General features: G+C 52.0%; 1 protein-coding gene across 22 annotated transcripts in view; it reads right to left on the reverse strand.

Moving 5' to 3' along the window:
• The window catches only part of ACTN1 (actinin alpha 1), a 101912-nt gene that overhangs the window by 20925 nt on the left and 57983 nt on the right, over positions 1-23004 (reverse strand). For 19 of the 22 annotated variants that reach the window (XR_004348274.1, XR_004348275.1, XM_032621255.1 and 16 more), the window contains 7 exons: positions 15729-15815; positions 13846-13933; positions 13233-13311; positions 9552-9633; positions 8237-8322; positions 1705-1797; positions 131-361 (listed from right to left, as the gene is read on the reverse strand). Coding sequence is in view for 20 of the 22 variants with exons in the window: in XM_032621255.1 (XP_032477146.1) it covers positions 131-361; positions 1705-1797; positions 8237-8322; positions 9552-9633; positions 13233-13311; positions 13846-13933; positions 15729-15815 (746 nt within the window). In the remaining 2 variants the exon portion in view is untranslated. Of the gene's footprint in view, positions 1-130; positions 362-1704; positions 1798-6955; positions 7040-7350; positions 8323-9551; positions 9634-13232; positions 13430-13845; positions 13934-15728; positions 15816-23004 lie in introns of all 22 variants that reach the window. The other 3 variants (XM_032621259.1, XM_032621258.1, XM_032621257.1) reach the window with 3 other exon arrangements.

Here is a 23004-nt window from a genome sequence, read left to right on the forward strand (position 1 = left end):
GGAAGGGAGAACTGGTCTCTGGAGCAGGGTGGGCAGGTAGAGAGCACACGCCCCCGCCCTGCCCCACTCACGATGCGGCATTTGATGGTGATCCAGCACAGCTCAGGGTGGGGGCAGCCCGGGTGCTCACCGAGACCATCCTGCCCTCGGAGGGCGTGAAGGCGGGCCGGTTGCTGAGGCGCAGCTTGGTCTGCAGCGTGTTGAAGTTGATCTCCAGCTGGCACTTCTCCTGCACCTTGGGCGGCTTGTGCAGGCGCCGGTAGTCTCGGAAGTCCTCCAGCTTCTGCTGCATGGCGTGCATGGTGTTCTCGGGTAGCCGGTTCTCCAGCCACGGGATGGTGCGGCGGATCCACTCCAGCAGCTGGAGGTAGCGGGGGAGGATGCTGGGATGGGGGCAAGGACTGGCCTCCCTCTCCTCCTGATGCTGGTGGGGGGCATCTCTCCTGACGGCACACTCTTTCCCAACTACCACCCCAGGCCACTCGGCCAGGTTCCAGGGCATTCCCTCTGAGAATCAAAGACCTCATGAAGCCTGGCCGCGAGGGTGTGTTAACTCACAGCCAGCATCACTCAACCTCCCTGCCCTGCCAAGGCAAGACCTGGGGGCAAGATGGCTCAGCTAAGAGCAGGAGACCCGAGTTCTATTTCTAGGTCTACTACCTGGCTGGGCCTCAGTTTCCTCATCTTATCATGAAGGTGTGAACACTCATTCCCTGAGGCCCCTGCCACCCGACCTTCTAGGATTCTAGAATGTGGGTCCCTGACTCAAAAAGGAAGAGGCTGGCCTCTGGGGCACAGGCAGGGATTGTTTTCCTCGATGAGGTGATGGAGGAGAGTGGAAGTGATGAGAGGAAAGACGTGATCCCCTGCAGGGTACCAGGCACGTGGCCCGAACTAACTCATCTGAATGATGGCGAGAGCTACGTCGTCATGGGGTTAAGTACTGTGATCCTGCCTCAGGTGGCGGAGGAGGTAACCAAGGCGCCGTGAGGTTCTGTGACTTGCCAAGGTGACCAAGGTGGAATGGCAGCACAGGGATTAAACCCAGGCACCTGGGCACCAGAACTTGGGTTGTCCCTATGCTGGACGGCAGATCTGATCTACCGAGAGGCTGGGCTGAGCTGTTCAGAGGGCTGAATTCTTCTAAGGAAGAAGCAAGTGGAGCTCTAACCCAAATGCAGCCAATGGCAGAACAGCAAATCCAGTCCTGTCCCCTCCTGTCCCCTGGGTGGGCCCAGCTGCTAAGCTAGCCTGAGCCAGCACTGATTTCTCCCCCATTCACATCCTCTCAGAACCGCATACTTCTTTTCTAGTCCAAGCGAAACCCCCAGCACAACAGTACATTCACTGGTCTCGAAAGGCCTCCGAGGTCCCTTAGCACAGCTTTCACTTGTTAAGTGAAAAACAAAACAAGACCCAGAGAGGTGAAGGGATTTCCCAGGCTTACTCTCGGTGATAGAAAAAGCCTGGAACTCGGCTCTCCAAAGCCCAGATTGGCCCCGGACCCACCCTCTGCTCTCTGGGAGAGCAGAAGCAGAGCCGAAGCCGCTCTAGGAGGACTGCTGGGGATGAGGGATGACACCCAGCCTGGGACTGTGCCTGGGCACAGATGTGGAGGTACGGGTTCTGGGGCCCCCTCGTCTCTCAGGGCAGGGTGGCGGGGCCTTGCTGGGGCCAGGCCGGGAGAACCCAGAGGGAACCCACATCGCTGGCCAGCTTTTCGTAGTCTTCCATGAGGCGCTCATTCTCCTGGTTGACGGCCAGCACCTTGCAGATGCGATTGGCGGCTGTCTCGGCCTGGCAACAAGACAGAGAGGGACACGGTCAGCCTCACGACAGCGGGAGCACCTGGCACACGCCTGCGGTGACGACGTCTCCCCCCGCCCCTGCAGATCACATGGTTGGAAGGCACCTCCCAAGACTCTGAATTCACAGGCTCCTCGCCATCCTCTCTGCCAGCCCGGGCCGAGTTCCACAGATCAAGTGAGCCCAGACAGAGATCTTGGCGGCTGAACTGGGGGCCCCTGAAGAAGAGCCTAAGTTTGAGATCCAACATGTATGTTGGAAAGAAACTAATCCAATGACTGGTAGAATCGAAATACTCAGCTCAGGTGGAGGGGTGAGAAAATCCATGCCCATCCTGGAATTCCAAACTGGAGACCCTGGGGCTCCCAAGGCTCAGGCTTTCAGACTGACTTTGCCAGCATCTTGGAGATGCAGGAATTCCAATCTGGGAGTCCTAGAATAAGGTGCTGATGAGAAGCGGGGCCCCTCAGGACCCCTGCAGAATCTCTCTAGGCTCCTGGCCCAAAGCCCAAAGAACTTTAAGAGAAGCTGCAGGAATTAAGGATCAACCCAGCACAGGCAGGACGTCCAGAAAGCAGGCACGGGCACCTCTGGGAAAGCTAAGCACACATTCCACACCGAGTGCTGGGCCAGCAGACACCCGATGTGGGCCTTGGTGGCAAGAGGAACTAAATAGGACTGAATGGCAATCAGATACAAAAGGCCCAGGAACCCCAGGGGACACTGCTTCTCCCGCTTAGAGGGCACTGTGCACCCGACACCGGCAGGGGCCAGGCGCTCCTAAACCCACTTTGCTCGCATGATCTTTAAATGCAGTTCTTGTGCACATCCTAACCCAACTGCAAGGGGAGGGGAACTCGAAGCCATTTGGGGGTCCTGTGATAGGAAGATGGCCTAAGGGTGGCAGCAGATAACGCCAATGAGCAAACAGATAAGCATCCTGGGGCCCTGGAGAAGGGTGACCCTGCAGATGGCAAAGGTTTACGGGGGAGAAAGACGGGACCTTGCGCCTGGTTGATGAACAAGACAAAACGGGTTTCAACTGTAGCAAGATAAACTGAGGCCAGGCATCAAGAAGTTCCTGAGAATGACGGTGCTTTGACTTGGGAAGGAACAACTGAGAAGATGCAAATGCTTTCTCATTGCAGAACTCTGCAAATAGAACACACGCCCACCAAATCATGTGATGCGTGGGTGACTGCCAGGTGTGTGTGCGAGGGGGCAGGATGAGATCACCATAAAGGTTCTTCCGAGCTCCAAGCGAAGACACTGCACCCTCCAGGGCGAGGTTTCAGGGCGGGTGGGCCTCCAGTGGGAGAGCTGTGGGTGTGGCCAGAGGGGGAGCTGAGAGTCCCAGGTCTCAAGAAACTGAGACAAGCAGTCAATCCTTAGATCCTCAGTCGCTGCGCCCCAACCTAACTCTGTCCTGGAGATGCCAAGGCCACTTCTCACAGGACCATCAGGAACTCCTGACGGATCGTCCTTCCTCTAAGGAACCAACAAGCAACCATGGGGGAATCCCAAGAGGCCACAAGGAGAGAAATTCCTTCCTGGAGCCCGTCCCAGAAGATGTGGGGCCCCGGAACGAACAGGGTCATGGGAACTGGGCTGATGTCCCCAGGAATCTGCCCGGAGTCACCGGGGCCACTTCCCTTGAAGGCTGGGGAGGGGACCCGGGGGAGGCCAGGGCTCTCCCGTGTGCTGACATGTACGTAAGACTGTGGGGTGGCCGCAAAGCCCCCAGCCCAACGTGCTGGTCAAGCAAGTAAGAATCACAGGTAGCCCCTAATCATTGGCAAGAAGCAGCTGCCACTGTGATGGCGAATGGCTCAAGCCCACCTTCATCGTGTTATCCTCCTGATTCATCTTGAGATCCTGGGCTCAGAGGCCGTAAGCTTTGATTTGTATGTCAATTTGTGAACTTGGTGGACTGAGTGAGGCCTGTGCTCATGGGATTCTGGAAGACACATCCTGCGGGCCTTAAGGGCCTTGGCCGTCCCTCAGAGGCCCCAGGGTCAAAGGGGGCTCCTTTTGGATGAAGTCTAGGGGAGTTCCCGGGTGGGCCTCCTGGGGACTTTTTATAAAGATCATCAAATGGGCTGAGAAAATATTTGATAGAAACAGGCCAAAGGATGACTTCCAAGTGCCAAAGGAAAAGATGACTAGAAATTTGTGTTGACCCTTCCATGGTTTTTTGTTTTTTATGACCCACTTTAAGGTGTATTGTTATACATTGTAGTACAAAACAATGTGCTTAGTTTTATATTAGTTATTTGTTTCTAAGTTATGGATTATTAGCCCCGGAGCGCTCAGCTATCCTCAAATGAAACCCTCAGCTATTCCAGGCCAAACTGCCTCTCTACAAATCAGCATCAAATTAGCTGGTACAGGTACAGTCTGGAGAGGAAGCAGCCTCAATGCCGGTGACATCCAACAGCCAACTGAGGCCAAATGACGCGCCGTGGCGCTGCCACCCACCACCTACAGTCATGCGAGTGCCACGAAGATCTCATCTGTGACATTTTTTGTCAAAAATTTCCCAAATCTAGCTAGAATTGCCCATTTCCTTCCTCCCACAGCTTCCCACTGCCTAGTCTTTCTCCATGTCCCAAGTCAGCTCCCTGCCCTGGTGTCCGTGCCAGCGAGGACCCCAGACACAAGGGAGCCAACCCCGCGGCGCTCAGCCCTGACCCCAGCGACCGACTCTGGCTTTGCCCCCAGTCCTCACTCCAGGCAGCGGGACGGACGTGCTCTCCTCTGGAGGCTGCACCGTCACACCACGAAGCGTCGCACAAGCCGTGACCACCTTCCTCAACCTTCCCTGAGCCTTTCAGTTGCAGATCCCCACCACTCAACCCTTAAGACCCTCAAGCTCCAGTGTCTCCTGCTCGAGAAAGCCTCCACATCCCGCAGCCCTGCAGCGCCCCGCCGCTGCTCAGCTCTGCAGCAGAGTAGAGATTAGGCCACAGCATCACGAGCTTGTTTATTAAGAGTTTTCCCGGATGGACCGTGAATCCCTTGAGGGCAGGAACGGGGTTTCTTTCCCTTAGAAGATTCACAACCAGCTGGCGACAAATGGAAGGCTGCGAACAGCATCATCTACTCCTAAAAGCATCCAGAACCCCCTACAGCAAGTCCGGTTCGTGCCCCAAAAGGCTGTTTCTCAGAAACAGTTCCCAATAGGCCATGAATGTTAAAGCAACAAACTACACAAACAAACGCTGGTTGCTCACAAGCCGTTCTAAACCCCTCCAGGGGAAGAGGAGGGGAGAGGAAAGCTGAGAAAGAATGAGAACCAAAACCAACACGTCAGACGGGAGTTGGTCCTCATCTGACTAGGAACGTCCATCACACACACTGGCATCCGTACAAGTGCAGTATCCACACAGGCACACAAACACGTGTACACCTGCATGCACGCATGTATTAGACTCGGCTGTCTTTCTAGTTCCACCGCCCAAGGCTTGATAAGAGAAAGACAGTGAAGAGGATGCAGGGCACTGGGTGTGGGTTTCAAGGACACTTTCCCCCACTGGCTCCAGACACGGAGACAGTCAAGACAAGAAGAGTCGATGAGTCTGAAAGACTCCTCCTTCTTCCACGGGAGAGGGGCAAGATTCCCCTCCCACCGGCCTGCTGAGCTGTAAGCAGTTGCCTGACTCCTTCAAAGTGGGATGGGAGGGGCAACTCTGGGTGAGGCTCCTGACCCAGGACATGAGAGGAACACACCCCGATCCCCACCCCCCCACCCCATCCCCCCAGCTGGTGACCTTGTCCTCATGTATGGACAAAAGGAGCATGAAATGACTGCAACAGGGATGAGTGAGAGGGAAGAGGGCATGGGGGGAGGTGGCATGAGATTTGGGAGGGAGAAAAGCAGGCTGCTTCACACACACACACACACACACACACGCACGCACGCACGCGCGCACACACACACACACACGCACACACACACTCCCTTCCGAGCATCACCAGCCAGGACACAGGGAAGGCTTCAGAGACAGGGAAGGCCAGTGTCAACGGGCATGAAGCCCAGGAGAGAACCCTGCAGGAGCAGGGGAGGAGGAAGGAGAGCTGGAAAGAGGGGAAAGACCACGGCCGAGAGCTCAGCCTAGCCCTGGGTGCAGGCAAGACTCTGTGCGGTTCTCAGGGCTGGAGGCCCAGTGAGGCAAGGAGATAGATGGTGCGCACATCCTGCCCAAAAGGTGGGGTGTAAGAGGGGCCAGAAGAAGCTAACAAGAAAGAGCAGCAGCAGAGGTGGGACAAAGAGAAAGGAGAAGCAAGAGGCTGGCCAGAGAAGAGGCTGAAAAGGGCTGGGCCTCCTGGGGATGCTGGGACACCCAGGATGGGGAGCCTCCAGGCGGGGCTGTTTCCTGTCAGGCAGTACCCACGAGGCCTGGAAGGAAAGTGAGGAAGGTCTTGGGTGCCCATCCAGGCAGGGCATGGGGCACCTCTATTGCAGAACTGTCATGCTTATTCTGTTAGAAGACATTTTTACTGCCATTTGCAAGATTATTATTGTAAAAAATATTCAAATCTTCATGGTCTATGGTGCACACAGGGCACCCTTGGGTAGTATGCAACCTGTACCACTGTCCCTGGCAGGCCTGGTTGGGAAGGATCAGGCAGGACTCTGAGCCTCTGGACTGGACACGAAGGGGAAGGCAGAAGACTTCGCCCTGCCCTGGCTGCTGGGTAATTTGAGAGGGTAGTCTTGCTTAAGTAGATGGAGAGAGAGAGAGAGACGTGAGAAGGTGCTGGATATTTAAGAGAATAGGCAGGAAGCAGAGCCAAGAACTGTGCTGCTTGGGATAAGGGCTCTCAACTCAGTCCAGGGAAGGAGCTGAGACCACAAGCTTCTTTCCCGTTTGTGGCACCTATTATGCCCAGCGTGTAGGGACAGAGATGCAGGCCATCCAGAGGCTGGCGTTCTCAGGCATCTTTAAGTGTCCTGGCCAAAGCTCAGAGAGCATCTTGCCCTCCTACAAGGGGCTGGGGTTGCGGTAAGGGGAGGGGGGCTTTTCTAATCCCGCCTTTCATTCCAGGGGCTGCAGTTCCAAGGGGCTGCGGCTGGAGTATCCAGGGCGGATGGAAGAGATGGGCAAAAGGGCGCTGGGAGAGAGGGCGAGGCAGAGGGAGAGCTCACCTTCTGCGCACCGAGAAGGCGTGGCAGTGACATGAAACATTAGGTCACATGGCCTTCCCATCCGGCCTTAGCGTGCCTACACATCTGCACAGAGAAGGAGAAGAGGTTGAGAGAAGAAAGTAGGCAGCAGCGGCGCAGAACAAACCCAAACAGCCATGGTGGACAGAGCACACAAGACAGACAGACAATGAGGGAATGGGCAGAAAGAGAAAATGAGATGATGGGAGGAGAAAGGGGCTGGGGTGGGAGAGAGATAGGGAAGAGGTGGGGAAAAAGGGGTGGGGAGGGGGGGCGCTGGGGAAGGCTGGGCTGAGGGTTGGGGAGGCGGGAGCATCGCCCCATCATGCATTTCAAAACAGGCCACTCAGACTCCATGCAGAGGGTGGGAAATTTGCCTGAGTATGGGCAGCTCCAAGGCCCAGAGCTGAGAGCGCCAAGCCTGCGGTCTGTCGTCGTAGCAACCTGGAGGTTGTGCTTCTAGGGTCCTGCCTGTGAGGGGACCTGGGGGAGGGGCGCCTGCCGCCCAAGCTAAGCCGGCTAATGAAATTATTCAAATCTTCAGTGTCTGCAGTGTGAATGATGCCTTTGTGGAGGGCAGAACCTACACAACTGGACGTTAACCTCAGGCCTCCCTGGGCAAACCTGGGTCAGGACACGTGAAGTGTTCACCGCGGCCCACCCTTTCCCTTCGTCTCCCCAAGGGGTTGTGCAGAATGACCCCGCATGGGGGCCCCAAGCAAGGTATAGAAGGCGCCAAGGCCCAACAGGGCTGTGGACAGATTTGCTAAACCACGCCTGTGAGCGGGAGAAAGGCGGGGGCTTCGTGACACCTCTGCAGAACAGGTCAGTGAAGACAGGAGGTACCTCCCCAGATCTGCCTCCGTAAGGGACGCCTGCTGCTCTGTTAAAGCTGTAGCTTCAACAGAGGTGGGCACAGAGGGGCTGCTGCCCACAGCGCTTCCAGGCCTCCAGAACCAGCCCTGGCTGATTTCACCCATGCCGCCCTTCCTGCTGAAGTCCGCCATCTGGGTCCCAGAAGGTGAGCACTTTCCCAGTGTTCTCCGAGGCAGTAGAGGAAGATGAGAGAAAGCAGAGGGGCGGGTGGGAGAGGAGTTGAGTGGAATGACATGCCACGTTGGCACCGGGGGCTGACGCTACCGAAGAGACAGACCATCGGACCCTGTCGCCAAGGAGAGGTGGGGAGAGGGGGGGCGGGAGGGCATGGCTTGGGGTCTGGCATGAGGTGTGCTGGGCAAGGAAGGAGCAGGGGGCCCTGGGTACCTTCTGGGCTCCAGAGAAGGCGTGGTAGAAGCTGGACACGTAAGTCATGATGGCTTTCTCATCCGGGCGGGCGGTTCCGACGATGTCTGTCAAGAAAAATCTGGAGTTAAAGCCAGCGGGTGAACACATGATATGCTTCCTGATGTGATGGGGAAAGCAGCTCTCAGAACCACCAAGTCTTCCTGCCAAGACGCTGAGCCTGCATCTAACCAGCCATCTGGTATCAGCTTCCACTTACGGGAATGCGAGAGGTAGAGGAAGGAGTGAAATGGTACCCGAGGAAGGAAACAGACAAACCAGAGTAAGGGGTACTCGGGACAGCTGGCCTGGCTTCTACAACAAGTTCAGTGCCAGGAACGAAAGGGGTCGGAGGGAAGAGAGAAGTGCGACAGATGAGAAAAGACACAAGAAATAGAACAACGAAATGCCACGTGCAGACTCTGTTTGCATCTGGATCAAAACAAAGCAACTAAAAAGAAATAATGGGGAAATTCGATTCTGAACCAGGCAGCAGATGTATCAAGGAATTATTGTCAACTTGCTTGGTGTGAAAATTATTTTATGATTGCATAAGAAAATATTGCTATTTTTAAGGTATGTAATCTGAAGTATGTAGTAGTGAGATGCTGTGATGTCTGAGACTTGCTTTAAAATATTTCAACAAAGAAAACAAAAGCGAAAAAGAAAGGAAGTGTGACAAAACCTCAGTACCTGTTCTATCTGGACGGTGGGTACATGGAAGCTAATCTTATTATTCTCCCTGCTTTTGCATGTTCGAAATTGGCCTTACAACTTGACAGACATTGTCACAAACTATCATATCTTCCATCTATTCTCCTAAGGGCCCATCCATCTTTCCAAAAAGTCATTTGTATTTCCACAAGTGCCCTCTCTCCCACTCCCTTTCCCCTGTGAAGTCAGGTATATATATAGACCCCAAACCCAAATCACCCCTTTGAGTTACTCATCACGGCAAGCTCCCACGTGTGTCCATGGTGCACATGATAATAAACTTTTTTTTCCCTCCCCTACAACAACAAAGGACCACTGCACTCCGCCCCGGCACCCACTACCCCGACTCCAAGACCAAGCTGAGGACCATGCTCGGGCCGCCCTTTTCGACACCAGCTACCACTTCTCCCTCCAAACCTCAGGGAATCTGTCTGTGGAATCCCTGAGAGACAACTGACCCCCTGGCTCCCCAGATGAAGACCAAGCCTTCTCCCTTCTGGCCTCAGGTGCGGGGCCCGCCCTTCCTGGCCGCTGGCCGCAGCCGGGAGAAGAGCCGAAGGCCCAGAAGGAAAGCGCCTTTCACCTTCTGCATCCAACATCTTGGGGATGTCCAGGTATTTCTCCGCCACATCGAAGGCCGTGTTCAGGTTTGTAAGTGGGTCGTCCTAGGGGGAGAAGAAGAAGAAGGCGGGTGAGAGGCACAAGAAGTCTCTGGCTACCCCCATCTCGATGATCACCAAGACTGGGGGCGGGGGGACTGCCACATGCCGCGGAGCAACGGAGAGCGCCACAACTACTGAACCTGCGCTCTACAGCCCGCGAGCCACAACTGCTGAGCCTGAGTGCTGCAACTACTGAAGCCCGCGCACCTAGAGCCCGTGCTCCAGAGCAAGAGAAGCCACCACAGTGAGATGCCCAAGCACTGCAACGAAGAGTAGCCCCTGCTTGCCTCAACTAGAGAAGAGAAAGAAAGGAAGGAAGGAAGGAAGGGGAAGGGGAAGGGGAAGGGGAAGGGGAAGGGGAAGGGAAGGAAGGAAAGAAAGAAAGAAAGAAAGAAAGAAAAGAAAGAAAGAAAAAAAAGAAAGAAAGCAAGAAAGAAATGCAAGCTGAGACCAGGCACTGGCCTGGGAGCCATCAGTCTTGGCTTCTGGTTTCAGCTCCACCACCAGCCAGCTAGCTGGACTGGTAAGTAACCTAACCTCAGTCTCCCCGCCTGTTACTCAAGAGTTGGCCTAGGAGCTCTCAAGCCCCTTTGGCGCTCATATTCCGTGAAATGTGGGGCTCCTTCAAACAGCTACAGTCTTCTGACTATATTCTGGCTCTGCTATCTTCTCAAGAAAACTTATTGGGGATCGGCGAGGAGGTGGAGTAATCGGAACCCTCGTGCACTGTTGGTGGGATTGTAAAATGGTGCAGCTGCCGTGGAAAACAGTATGGAGGTTCCTCAAAAAGTTAAACAAAGAACTACTATACGACTCAGCAAATCCACTTCTGGGTCTATACCTAAAGAATTGAAAGCAGGGACTCAAATAATTTGTACACCCACATTCGTAGCAGCATTATACACAATAGCCAAAAGGTGGAAATAACTCAAACGTCCACTGACAGATCAACAGATATGGAATATTATTCTGCCGAGAAAAGAAAAGAAAAAAGAAAAGAGATCCTGAGACGGGGATACTACAACATAGACAGCCTGGAAAACGTTATGCTAAGTGAAATAAGTCAGACTCAAAGGGACAAATATTATATGATGCCACTTATATAGGTACCTACAAGAGCGGTCAACTTCAGATACAGAAAGTAGAGTGCCAGGGACTGGCGGAAGGGGGAGTGGAGAATGATGGTTTAAAGGGTTCAGAATTTTAGTTTTGCAAGATGAAGAGTTCTGGAGTTGGGTGGTGGTGATGGGTGAATGTACTTAATGCCACTGAACTGTGCACTTAAAAATGGTTAAAGTGGTACTTTAAAAATTATGTATATTTTACCAAATTAAAAAAAAAAAATTTAATGTGGAAAAAAATCCATAACTTAGTCGGGGGAGTTCCTCGCTGGACCTCCCACTCGATTCTTGGTTCCCAGACTAACCCAAAGCAAATGGCTTTGTCAGCCTACCACTCAGCTTCCGCGTTTGCTAGGTGAGAGTCACAGGGTACAAAAGGATAAATCCATTCATCTGGGACGCGTTCAGGAAGAAACTGCTCAAAATAGAGAAGGTGGAGTCCTTCTGGGAAAGTCTCTGACAGCTTCCAGAATAATAAAAAACCACTGTCAAGCAGCAACAGTCATTTCCGTCCAGGCCCTCGGCCATCCTCAGGCCCCGGGTGCACACCCACCTGCCCCCCTCAATTCCCAGGGACCGCCAGGCCCCCCACGCCCACCTAGAACGGGTGCCGGAAGGAAGTGCTTCCCGGTCACAGCCCTTGGCTCTCTCCTGTTCCCAAGCACCAGAGGCTCTGGCAACCTCTGTGCTTTCTGGAAAGAATCCACGGTTCAGTGGGAACAGGTCTGTGCTAGGATTTGGGCTGGATTGTACCGTTGCTACTGAATTAAAGAGAAGGGGAGACAGACACAGAGAGACAGGGAGAAATGAAAAGACACAGAGAGGGACAGAGGGTGGGGAGAGGCTGGCCAGGAATGAGACAAAGGCCCCTGGACTCTCACCTCCCAAAAGGCTGAGGCTCCTGGAGTCGGGGGGTGGGGCGGGGGCTGAGACTGAAAAGCCACAGTCAGCACGGGCCCCACTTTACATGGGGGTGGGGAACAGCTGTGCACTGGCTGGCTGCTGCCCACCCCGGCCCCCCAAGCAGGGACACAGGCACGTGCACACCTGTCACCACAGGGCATCGGCTGACCGCTAGGGCGGTACCTGCTGATGATACCTTTAAAAAAAGTCTCCGCCTCTAGGATTCCCCCACCTTGGCCCCTGTCTGGTTTGGCCACACAGCTTTCAGGTGGGTCAGGGGGGTTCTCAAATCGATTTTTTTTTTCTCTTTGCAAAGTGGCTGAGTTAGAGGGCTGGGACCCCCCCCCCCCAACCCCCAAGAGGTTAGCTGGACGCTCGTCCACATACACCTGGATACCGCCACGCACAGGGCCAGGCAGCGGGGCTCTCTCCTTCGGCAGGTGGGCTTTTCCAGGTGGGCAGAGGCCCAGCCTCAAGTTTCAGGCCCAGCTTGGGGTTTCTGGAGGGGATAGGAAACTACTCCTTTCCTCCCTCACAAATCCTTTTTGGCGGTTCACCCCACCACACACACACCCCAAAAGGAGCTTCTGATGCCACAGAGCTGCTGCCGCACCGGCAACATGAAGCCTTGCTTGGCCACTGGGGGCAGAGGCAAGGTGGGGGACTTCACTGAACACTGAGCTCTCCAAGTATCAAGGTCAAGGAGACAAATACCAGAACGGTCATTCCTAGAAGCCCTTTGCCAAGAGATTCAAGGACCAACAGGTGACGTTCCAACCCGAGCTCCAGACCATACACCGGGGGCATGAGGAGGGCTCCACGGGTGGCCTCTCCCAGGATGTCTGCACCACAGGGCCTCTCACTGCGGGGAAGGGCTGAGAGGGAGGATGCTGAGTACAGCCACGGTGTCCCAGACAGACCTCTCCCAGGTCAGGCCAGCAACTTTAACCAGCCCGGACACTAAGAACCATCACGAGGCTAGACACACAGCCCCCACCTTCCGGTCTGTTCCTCAACATCTTGTTGCTCAAGAAAAGCCCCTAGCAACTTCACACCAAAAGCATAGATGAATCAAGCAGCTCTAAAATCCCCAGCCAAACTTCAGCAATGGGGGAAAGCAAATCATGGCGGGAAGCTGCCCAGGACTGTAGAGCAAGCCTCGGACAAGGCTGGGACAGATGTCTCTAAAAATATGCAGTATCTTACATTATGGAAGTAATATATGCACCTTGCACAACCCAGGAAAACAGAAGGGGAAAAGGCCACTCAGTATCCCTTCATCCTAACAGAATTGCTTTGGTGGTTCTGATATTTTTCCTGGCAGGTTGGGCATGTCAGCAAGTACCTATGTGCCATGCACATACATACTCAAGCAGCCCTGAGAGAGGAGGTGTTTTTCTCTTACTTCTAGAAGGGTTGTCTCCTCAGCTCGTCTAAGGAGACTGACACCTCTTCACACTGGGCCATGGGCTCTCAGAACAGGGGGCCGAGTCCTGCCCATCCCCCACCCAACCAAGGGGGACCAGTCGGTAGGAGCTGTTGGGGTAGGGGGCAGGAGGGTCAGGTGAGCACACGAACCTTCCGCAGCTTCCCGTAGTCGATCAGCTCAGGCCGGTGTCGGTGAATCAAGGCACAGAAGCCGAGGCCGTCCTTCCAGCTGCCCGGGGGAGAGGATGGGGGGCAAGCTGGTGAGTTGGGCCAAGCAGTAGGGGCATAGCACTAAGCAGGGGCCTTCTTTTTTCCAGAGATGAGTACATAACCCTTCAGAGCAGGAGCTGGGAGAAGATACCATGGGAAGGAACTTTCTTCCTGCCACGATCCCAGGCACTGCGGTATGACACTGTGGGGCTTGGTAAGTTGAGACACACCTGCCACATCCAACCCTACCCGCCCCCAAGGTCCAGGGCCCTCATCTGCTCTGTTCCAGAGCCCCAGGCTAGAACTTCCCAGACACGCTCCTTGGGGGTCTCCAAGGGCATCAACCAAAGGTGTATCAGGCAGTAGCTAGGAGGGAGAGGGCTCCTCTCCAGGAGGAAGGGGGCATCAAACGGCGACACTCCCTTCCCAGAAAAGCGACTTCTTCCCCAAGTGTCTTTGTTCTGTTCTAGAGCTAAGACTGACCCAGCCAAGGGGGTCACCTGGGGGAAGCAGTCCAGGTTCTGCAAGGGTCCCTCAGACCCCAGCCACTCACCTTATGTGGAAGTTCTGGATGTTGACGTTTTTGTAAGGGGCTGTCTTTCTCTGACACCACAAGAGCAGCCCTTCCTTCGCTGAAGTCTCTGTGGGGAAGGGAATGACGGGCAGAGAGGTCAATGGCTGGCTTGGTGGAGGGAGGGGCGTGGGCTCATGGAGGTCCCACCGTGACCACAGGGTCCATGCTCTTTCACACAGGGGGTCCACACAAAGACCCCTAGATTTCAACCCTGCTGCTACCAGGCCAAAAATCTACTTCCTTGACAAAGTTTGAGAACTTATTTGAGAAACATAGAAGTAAGCTAGGAAGCGTTTCATAACTGGCCACCTTACACATTTAAATACTGAGAAAATGGCTTTTCAAACTTTCAGAATATCTCCCCGTCACTCCCTTTTATGCAAAGAAATGGCAACAATACAAAATAAGCTGGCAACTTATGTCAGGTGGCCACTTTGGGGAGGAAGGTTTGATTAGTCTGTGAAATCTGAAATTCATGAATCTTCAGATAGGGGCCCCATGTACCCTGTGGAGGGCACACAGCCATGTGGGAAGAAAGCATTAGGACTTCCGGTTGCATTTAGTGTTCATCTAAAAAAAAAAAATGGTTTCCTTATATTTAATGCATGGGTCAACACTGTTGCTGTGTGTAAAGCAGACATGTATCAGTAAGATAGGGCAGGTATCTGAGAGGACCCCAGAAGCTCGCAGCCCAGGAGGGCTGCAAACTGCACCGCCCCCATGTGTTCATGGCTGTGAATTGCAGGTTATAGTACTCAGTAAAGTGGGTTTGTGGATGATCTCATTTACTTTCGATTCACAAAATGGACTTTAAAATGATGTTAAACAATTCCTGCAAAGATAATATAATAATTCAAGCACAAGAAAACGATTAAAAAATCAGCAAAGCTAACGCTTCTGCTTTTAGTTCAAGCTCTTTGTCAGTCACATTACAAGATGAAAAACCAACGATTTAATCAGAACTGACAAATGTCTACCCAAAAGAATAAACTCATCAAGAAAGCATTTGAAAACCAGATTTATATCTATTATCACTAACAAGCACCATGCCCTAAGTGACTCCTGAGGGTATCTTTTTAACCACTTCAGCCCTAAATACCAGGATCTATAAACCAAACTTAGAATTTCACATTGTTCTATCACCAAGTGTCAAACCAAGATTTCCATAACAAAGCAATTTAATCCACATTGTTCTCATTAAAAATTATTTTGAACAAAAATCTTTTCAAGATTTGATTTCTAGGCCATTAAAATGAATTAAAAATATTTTTAAAATATCTCCACCTCATCTTTAAAAAATTTGGTTTGGTGTGTTTTATAATATGCATAGAAATACATGCATATAATTTAGTGCAAAATAAATACACACGTATCAGACATAAAGCTCAAAAACTGCTGGAGTGTGAAATCAAAAGTTTAGAGAGATCACTGCCCCAGACCATGGTGGCCCCTTGCAGATCTACAAGGTGGCCACCAGAGGGTGCTATGGGAGCAAAGTGGAGGACCTGGTGTCCGCTCACCCTCCTGTCACTCCCTCCTGACTGCTGTTCCCCTACCCTTTCAGATTTAACAACCCAAGAGCCAGGTGGGGTGTTTCCAATACACTTCCCCACAGCAACCTTGGGCTTTCTAAGTGAGGGGTTTCTCTGGGGCCAACACATCTATGGGGACCAGCACTCCAAACAGTTCTTACTTCCCTGTAGACTAGGAGAGCGCACAGATGCCAGCAATGGGTAAGCGGCCCAGGATGTGGCCCATGATCAAGGCCCTGTTGCCCCGGGGATCAGGGAGGAAGACGTGATGGTGAAGGCACGGGAGAGGTGGAAGCCTGGGGATGGCAGGGAACAGAGCAGAAGACCTACCTTCCACGGAGATGTCCTGGATGGCAAAGCGGAGGATGATGGTCCAGATCATGCCCAGGGTCATTTTCACGTTCCCATCCACGATTTCTACAGAAACAGCAGTAGGACACATTAAGAAGGGTCTCAGCAGGAACAGAGTTCACACTCCCTGAGTGCCCACGTCACTCCGTGCGCCACTTAGGAAGTCAATGACCACAAACTCCACTTCTAGAGGGAAGTCTAAAAATTAGTGCAATTACATGTCACAGGTGTCAGGAAGGAAGTCTACTTGGGGGTGTCTTGGGGGCACCAGGAGAGTGGTCAATTCGACTGGGTACAACAGGAAAGGCAACAGAGAAGGGGGTGTCTTAAACCCTGAGTGGTGCCCACCAGCCTAACAGAGAAGAGGGAGAGAATTTCTATACCATCACAAATGTCCTGGCACCTCTGTGAGCTGAGGATCTCTGGGCAAGCACAGCTCTCGGAACAGGCATCCACAGCTGGAAAGCCAGTGCAGGCAACAGAAATTAACCAACCCGACAAAGGTTTACAAACTGCCACTGGAAGGATCCACTAACTCACAAATCAAGTTCATGATGCCACTAGCTGGGTATTTTTTAATAAAAAACAAACAACAGCTTCAAGATCACAATTAAGAGGTACCCCACTATGGGTTTCCCTGGTGGCACAATGGTTAAGAATCCACCTGCCAATGCAGGGGACACGGGTTCAAGCCCTGGTCTAGGAAGATCCCACATGCCGCGGAACAACTAAGCCCGTGCGCCACAACTACCGAGCCTGCGCTCTAGAGCCCGCGAGCCACAATTACTGAAGCCCGCGTGCCTAGAGCCCGTGCTCCGCAACAAGAGAAGCCACCTCAATGAGAAGCCCACGCACCGCAATGAAGAGTAGCCCATGCACCGCAACGAAGAGTAGCCCCCGCTCGCTGCAGCTAGAGAAAGCCCGCTCACAGCAACGAAGACACAACGCAGCTAAAAATAAATTTAAAAAAAATTTTAATGAATAAAATCTATCTTTAAAAAAAAAAGAGATACCCCACTAAATTCAGTCTAAGCAGCACTTTCTAGACTTTTTAAAAAATGTTATAAATTCTATGAAGTAATTTTTTTTTTTTCTGTACCAGACTCAAAGGCAGGGAATACAAAGATAAATAAGCCCTGCCTTCAAGGAGCCTAAGACATGGAGTCATTTATAGTCTTGGGGGCTGAGAAGGGTAACAATCAAATGCAGACTCCTTACCCTCACCTGCTTCCAGGCCAGGAGATGGTAACCTGGCCCCATGGTGAGGTACTCTCAGTTAAGACTCAGGCATCCAAAGAATATCTCGTTTTTTCCTACCTGCAACACTAGTTTTAGGGGAGACCCAACAAAACCATAAGAAGGGGCAACTTCCAGGGACTCCTAATCCCCTGAGCCCACATCCACTTGGGTTTGCTTCCCACAAAACAAACCCCTTAAACAAGAGTGGATTCCACTAAGGAAATTAAGATCTCATCCCCTTTCTCAAAAGGGAGGGCAAAATTGCATGCAGGGTAAAGGCACTGAGCAGTGATGCTTGGCCACAGCAGCTTCTGGTGGGGACAGTGGATAAGTCTGCTGAGCCTGCCTCAGGGTGCCGAGTCAAGGAAGCACAGTGTCCACTTTGGACTTGGGACAGGATGTGACTCTTCCTGTAAAGAAGGGGGTTTGAATGCCCCTCCCAGAACCCTAGGCATCCGCCGGACAATGATCCAAGTTGGAGAACCTGAGTTAGAGAGACAGAGAGATGTAGCAGCATACGACCGTCCTCCTTAATAACTAAAACAGCCGGCTGCACTTTGCAGAGCAGGCTTGCGGGGAAGAACCAGTTCCTAAGAGTTCGATATTTTTAAAATGCCCTTTCATTTGTGACTCCCAATGGTTTTGCATCTGTAATGTTCAAAGTGTTTATATTAATTGATAAAATAATTGATCATAATACATAAGTAGGCAAAAGACATGAATACACTTCACAAAACACGAAATACAAATAACCAATTTGTAAGAATGTCAATCTCACTTGGAATTAAAGTTATAAGATACCATTTCCCAGCTATTAAATTAGCAAAGTTGAAAAACAGCGAACACACACCAGGGTGGTAATAAGGCTACCGTACTGTGGCTAGAAGTTTTTAAAAAAACAAAAAACACTTTTCTGGGAAATAACATGGCAATAGGGAGCAAGCATCTTGAAGTTGCTCAACTTTTTGAGAAAAAAGTTCTCTCTCTAGCCCAAGCCAGTGGAGTGAAATACAGAGTAGGTTGCTGTGAAGGCCCTGGCTGCCAGGGTATTTATCATGACCACACACTGGAAACCCTGTGAAGGTGCAAAGTACGAGGCATGACTGAGCAAATCCCCAGACTTGTCACATCTCTGCTCAAAACCTCCACTCGGAGCCAAAGGCAGTGGCTGGTGGGGCCTCTGGGACCCCTCCTCCCTCTACCCCTCCAGTCACACGGCCTCCCTGCAGTTCTCCCTGGTCCTGGGATACCCCTCACCTCCCTCCTGTTTCCACTCACCCTTCATCTTCTCACTGAGCCCTTCATCTTCTCACTGAGCCCTTCCTGGACCTCCCATTTTACTTTTCTACAACTGACATATATATTTTCTTTCTCCCTCTTCTAGAATGTAAGCTCCCTGAGGGTAAAGATTTTTTGTTTTGCATCACTGCTTAAGAGCCCAGCATTGTCTCTGACACAGAAAAGGCCCTCCATCGACATTTGTTGAATGAATGAACAAATGAATGAATGAATGAACAGGACACTGGAGGACACTAACCACAGGTGGGCGAGCGGGCAGAGAACATAAGAGCACTTGGGCTCCTCCAGGACCGCACCCAGGTCTGGAACAGAGCACAGCTGTGCTCACCAAATAGACAATTAGAACATAATTTAAAATGATGTTCACAAGTTTTTAATGACTTGGGGCCAGTGTCCCCACCCCCAGCTGCCCCATTTGTGAAGATCAAAATATCCCAGCCGGGCTTCCCAGGTGGCGCAGTGGTTGAGAGTTTGCCTGCCGATGCAGGGGACATGGGTTTGTGCCCTGGTCTGGGAGGATCCCACATGCCGCGGAGCGGCTGGGCCCGTGAGCCATGGCCGCTGAGCCTGCACGTCCGGAGCCTGTGCTCCGCAACGGGAGAGGCCACAACGGTGAGAGGCCCGCGTACTGCAAAAAAAAAAAAAAATCCCAGCCTCCTGCTGGCCTTGAGCTCAGTGTCCTCCCAGCACCAAGGAAGACAAGGCAGCTTCTTCTCTGGGTCTTGCCTACTTACGTCTCTCCTCCTTCCACAGAAACACCCAAGCCCTGGGGGTGTTGCTTACTGAATTCTAACTCCTACCAAAGAAGCAGTTTCACTCCAGAAAAAAGAGGGGCCAAGGACAGGCAAAGAGAGTGGTGTGTGTACAGCTAACAGCCCATGTACCACCCATCCCCAGTGCCCACCTGATTCCCCACACACCCTCAGAGTGTAACCCTCCCCAGAAGGCTCTCCTGCCCTGGTCCCGAGAACGGTAGATCCTTTCCCCAGGCATCTCTGGAGTAAGGCTGCCCGTCTCATAGGCATCTATATGGCCTGAAATGCTGGGTCCAAAAGAAGGGTTCCAAGGCCACAACCGGGCCCCTGGGGGAAAAACCACGACGCTAGATTAAAAATGTCTGGGACTTCCCTGGCGGTCCAGTGGTTAAGACTTTGCCTTCCAATGCAGAGGGTGTGGGTTCGATCCCTGGTTGGGGAGCTAAGATCCCACATGGCTTGTGGCCAAAAAACCAAAACATAAAACAGAAGCAATATTGTAACAAATTCAATAAGGACTTTAAAAATGGCCCACATCAAAACAATCTTTAAAAAACCAAGCCAAACCAAAAAAACAGTGTCGCTGTGGGTGTGGAAAGAAGCCATTCCTAGACCACACCTACCTGTGAAGCTGTTCACATCCTCATTTTACTCAGAACCTGCCTGTCCCCTGGCCCCAGTCCGGGGAGGCAGTCACTGAGCAGTATTCAGATGGTGGAATGAATGGTGCCGAAGGAACTCCACGTGATAGAAACTAGAACCCTTGGGGTCACCACCTCCCAAGACCATTGGGTTTAGCTACTGTACCCGCCGCCCCCTCCATCCTAAGGACAGATGCTAAATCATCGAGCCCACCCCCAAGCTCTAGCACCCAAAGCCATCAAGCTTTCCCTGCCTCAAGATTTTAAAAGGAAAAATCCTTCTCAGGTGCCCTCATCTGGTTAAATCCCACCACTCACCCACGTCAAGTCCCAACCCCGTGAAGTCTAGACATTCTAGAATCAAGTATCACACAAGAAATCCCAAGGATCTATTCTAACCCCTGTCGCGGTGTGGATGCTTCTTGCCCCTGGCCTCCATCTTTGGGGGCAGGGAACCCGTACCTTTCCCAGAGCACCCACTGCATCCCCTAAGGTTCTGTATGTTATCCACAGTCAGCCTGCCAACAGGGTCTCCCTTCCGGGCCTGGTTCTGCACGTCAGAGTCAGTCAGAGTCGAGACCTTGCCTCACGTGATAACCCTTCAAAGGTCTGGGGGCCTTTCACCTGGGCTGGGCCTGGTCCCCAGGGCACCCCAGCCAGAACTGGCAACATCTCCCCCACCCCAACCCCAGGAGGGCTCCTTCCAGGTGATCCATTCCACTGCCTTTTATAGTCTACAGCAGTAAACTTCACTTCATTAAAATAAACAAAGCCCATTCAGGGCCTCATCCAGTTTCCTGGCTCAGCAGAGCGGCCGTCCTGGCATGATCTTGGTGCTCAGCTTTTTTTTGTTTTCTTTTTTTAAATTTATTCGAGTGTAGTTGATTTACAATGTTGTGTTAGTTTCAGGTGTACCCCAAAGTGATTCAGTTATACATATACATATATTCATTCTCTTTCAGATTCTTTTCCTATATAGGTTATTATTTCAGCTTGAAACGGGAGCGAGGATCTCAGAGGGAAGGCTTGGCCTAAAGGCAGCGAGAAGGTAGGGAATGTCTCATTTTAAGGCGGCTTTAGAAATCTTTTGAGAGGCGAGGCTTGTGCCAAAGGAGCTAGAAAACTCTGGCCAGCTAGGTTAGGTGACTCCCCAGAGATTAGAGGGGGGTCGTGAGCGTTTACACCCATGTCAGTCTTTGCTCCTTACCCCTCTGTTGAGACAACACAGCCAGCTTGACCTGCCACTTCAGAGCTGAGGAAAATCAGACATGAAATTTCTGTCCTGGGCCCCTGCAGAGGGGTGATGGGAGAGCTTCAGACCTCAGCTCCAGAGCCCGAACCCCCGGGGTTTACTGGGCTCTGCCATATGGAAGCAGTCTGGCCCAGAGCCTGTACTACACACTTCCATTCCATCAACTTCTTCGAGCCTCAGTTTCCTTGACTGTAGAACGTGGCTGGTGACATGACAAGCCTGTTAAAGTATCCTGTCTAGTCAGCCACAGATCTGGAACTCAGCAAGTGCTATTCTCGCCCATCTTCTCCTTTCTTCCTCCCCTTTGGTATTCAGAGTCTTTACAAATATATATTTTTAGGTAGTTGTTAAATTTTCCTTTCTAAAAATCTGGATTTCTGGCTTCTTTTGAAAAATTGGAAGATCTAGCAATGCTTGAAGAGTATTCCCACACAGCAACGACTGACCAGATCTACATGGCAGCTGCCCTGCTTAGAAGGACATGTTCTCCCCTCTTCTCCCCACTCATCCCTACCGCTCACCCCAGCCCACATCATACGTCTTCTACTTCCCTGTTCCAGTGAGCATCTGAGCTTGCACCAGACGACCTGAGTGGCAATTTCTTTGGCTTCCCATACCTGCTTGGTTGAAACTTTTTCTGCCAAGTCTTTTTTTTTTTTTTTGCGGTACGTCAACCGCTGTGGCCTCTCCCGCTGTGGAGCACAGGCTCCGGACGCGCAGGCTCAGCGGCCATGGCTCACGGGCCCAGCCGCTCCGCGGCATGTGGGATCCTCCCGGACCAGGGCACGAACCCGCGTCCCCTGCATCGGCAGGCAGACTCTCAACCACTGCGCCACCAGGGAAGCCCATTCTGCCAAGTCTTGGTTCCTCCCTAAGAGAACAAACTATTCTTTTCTTCTTAACAGGCAGTGATTACTTTCCCACTCACAAAGCGATGTATCCTGCTACGCACAAGCCCTTCGAACGTTTACTGAGCACTGACTGTGCATCGTGCTGCTAGGAGCTGGGGCCACAAGGATATAGAAGACGTGATCTCTGCCTCACAGCTGAGGGGATGGGATGCATAAGGCACCACCCGTGCTGGCCTCAAGTACTAGCCTGAGTCCCTGGTAAGGCAGGGGTCAGCAAGCTTTTCCTGTAAAGGGCCTGATAGGAAATATTCTCGGCTTTGCAGGCCATATGGTCTCTGTCGCAACTATTCAATTCCGCCTGTAGCAGGAAAGCAGCCAATGATATGTAAACAAATGGGTATGGCCGTGTTCCACTAGTTACAAAAACCCAGGTCAGCCAGGTTGGACCCCATGGACCGTAGTCCGCCAACCGCCGTGCTCAAATTTCTCAGTTTGATGTTGATATATCAAATCCCTCAATTTCTAGAAAAAAAGGAGGAGGACTTTAAAGTCATCAACCGGAGAAGAGATCAGCTCCCATGGATTTACTGAAGCAAGACCCTCCAGCCTCTGCGAGGAAAGGCCACCCTCTGGGGTATTTCTCTGGAGTCACTCAGACCTGAATTTGAGTTCTGGCTTTACCCCTTGCTGATGACGGGACTTGGGACAAGTTAATCTCGTCGGGCATGTATTTTCCTTTTGCAAAATGGGGATAATAATTAGAGCCACCTCATAGGGCTGGTGAGGGTGAAATGCGATCACTGGCGCAAAAGGGCTTCAGCACAGTACCTTCTGCAGAGCAAGGGATCAGTCAGCACAGCCAGGGTTGTATCTACAGCGAAGGAATGAATGGATGGAGGTGGTGTCTTCCTCACCTTTTGATCTCTGGCACCACACAGCGGATACCCAGTCCATTGCGGAATCCATGGGACCCAGTCCTGACGGGGCCTAGTTACGGTGTTTTATTCTCATCACTCACGACCCTCCCTAAATCCTTCAGAACCATTACAGTGCACAAGAAACTGTGCAACCTCCTTTTAACCATTAAGAACACGCCAATAATGGTTCAGACTGAGCTTTAAACAATTTTTTTAAATTGAAGTAAAGTTGATTTACAATCTTGTGTTAGTTTCAGGTGTATAAACAATTTTTTGGTAAGTAAAGGGCAAAGAGTCAAGA

Source organism: Phocoena sinus, chromosome 2 (genome assembly GCF_008692025.1).
Source record: "Phocoena sinus isolate mPhoSin1 chromosome 2, mPhoSin1.pri, whole genome shotgun sequence".
NCBI classification, from domain to species: Eukaryota; Metazoa; Chordata; class Mammalia; order Artiodactyla; family Phocoenidae; genus Phocoena; species Phocoena sinus.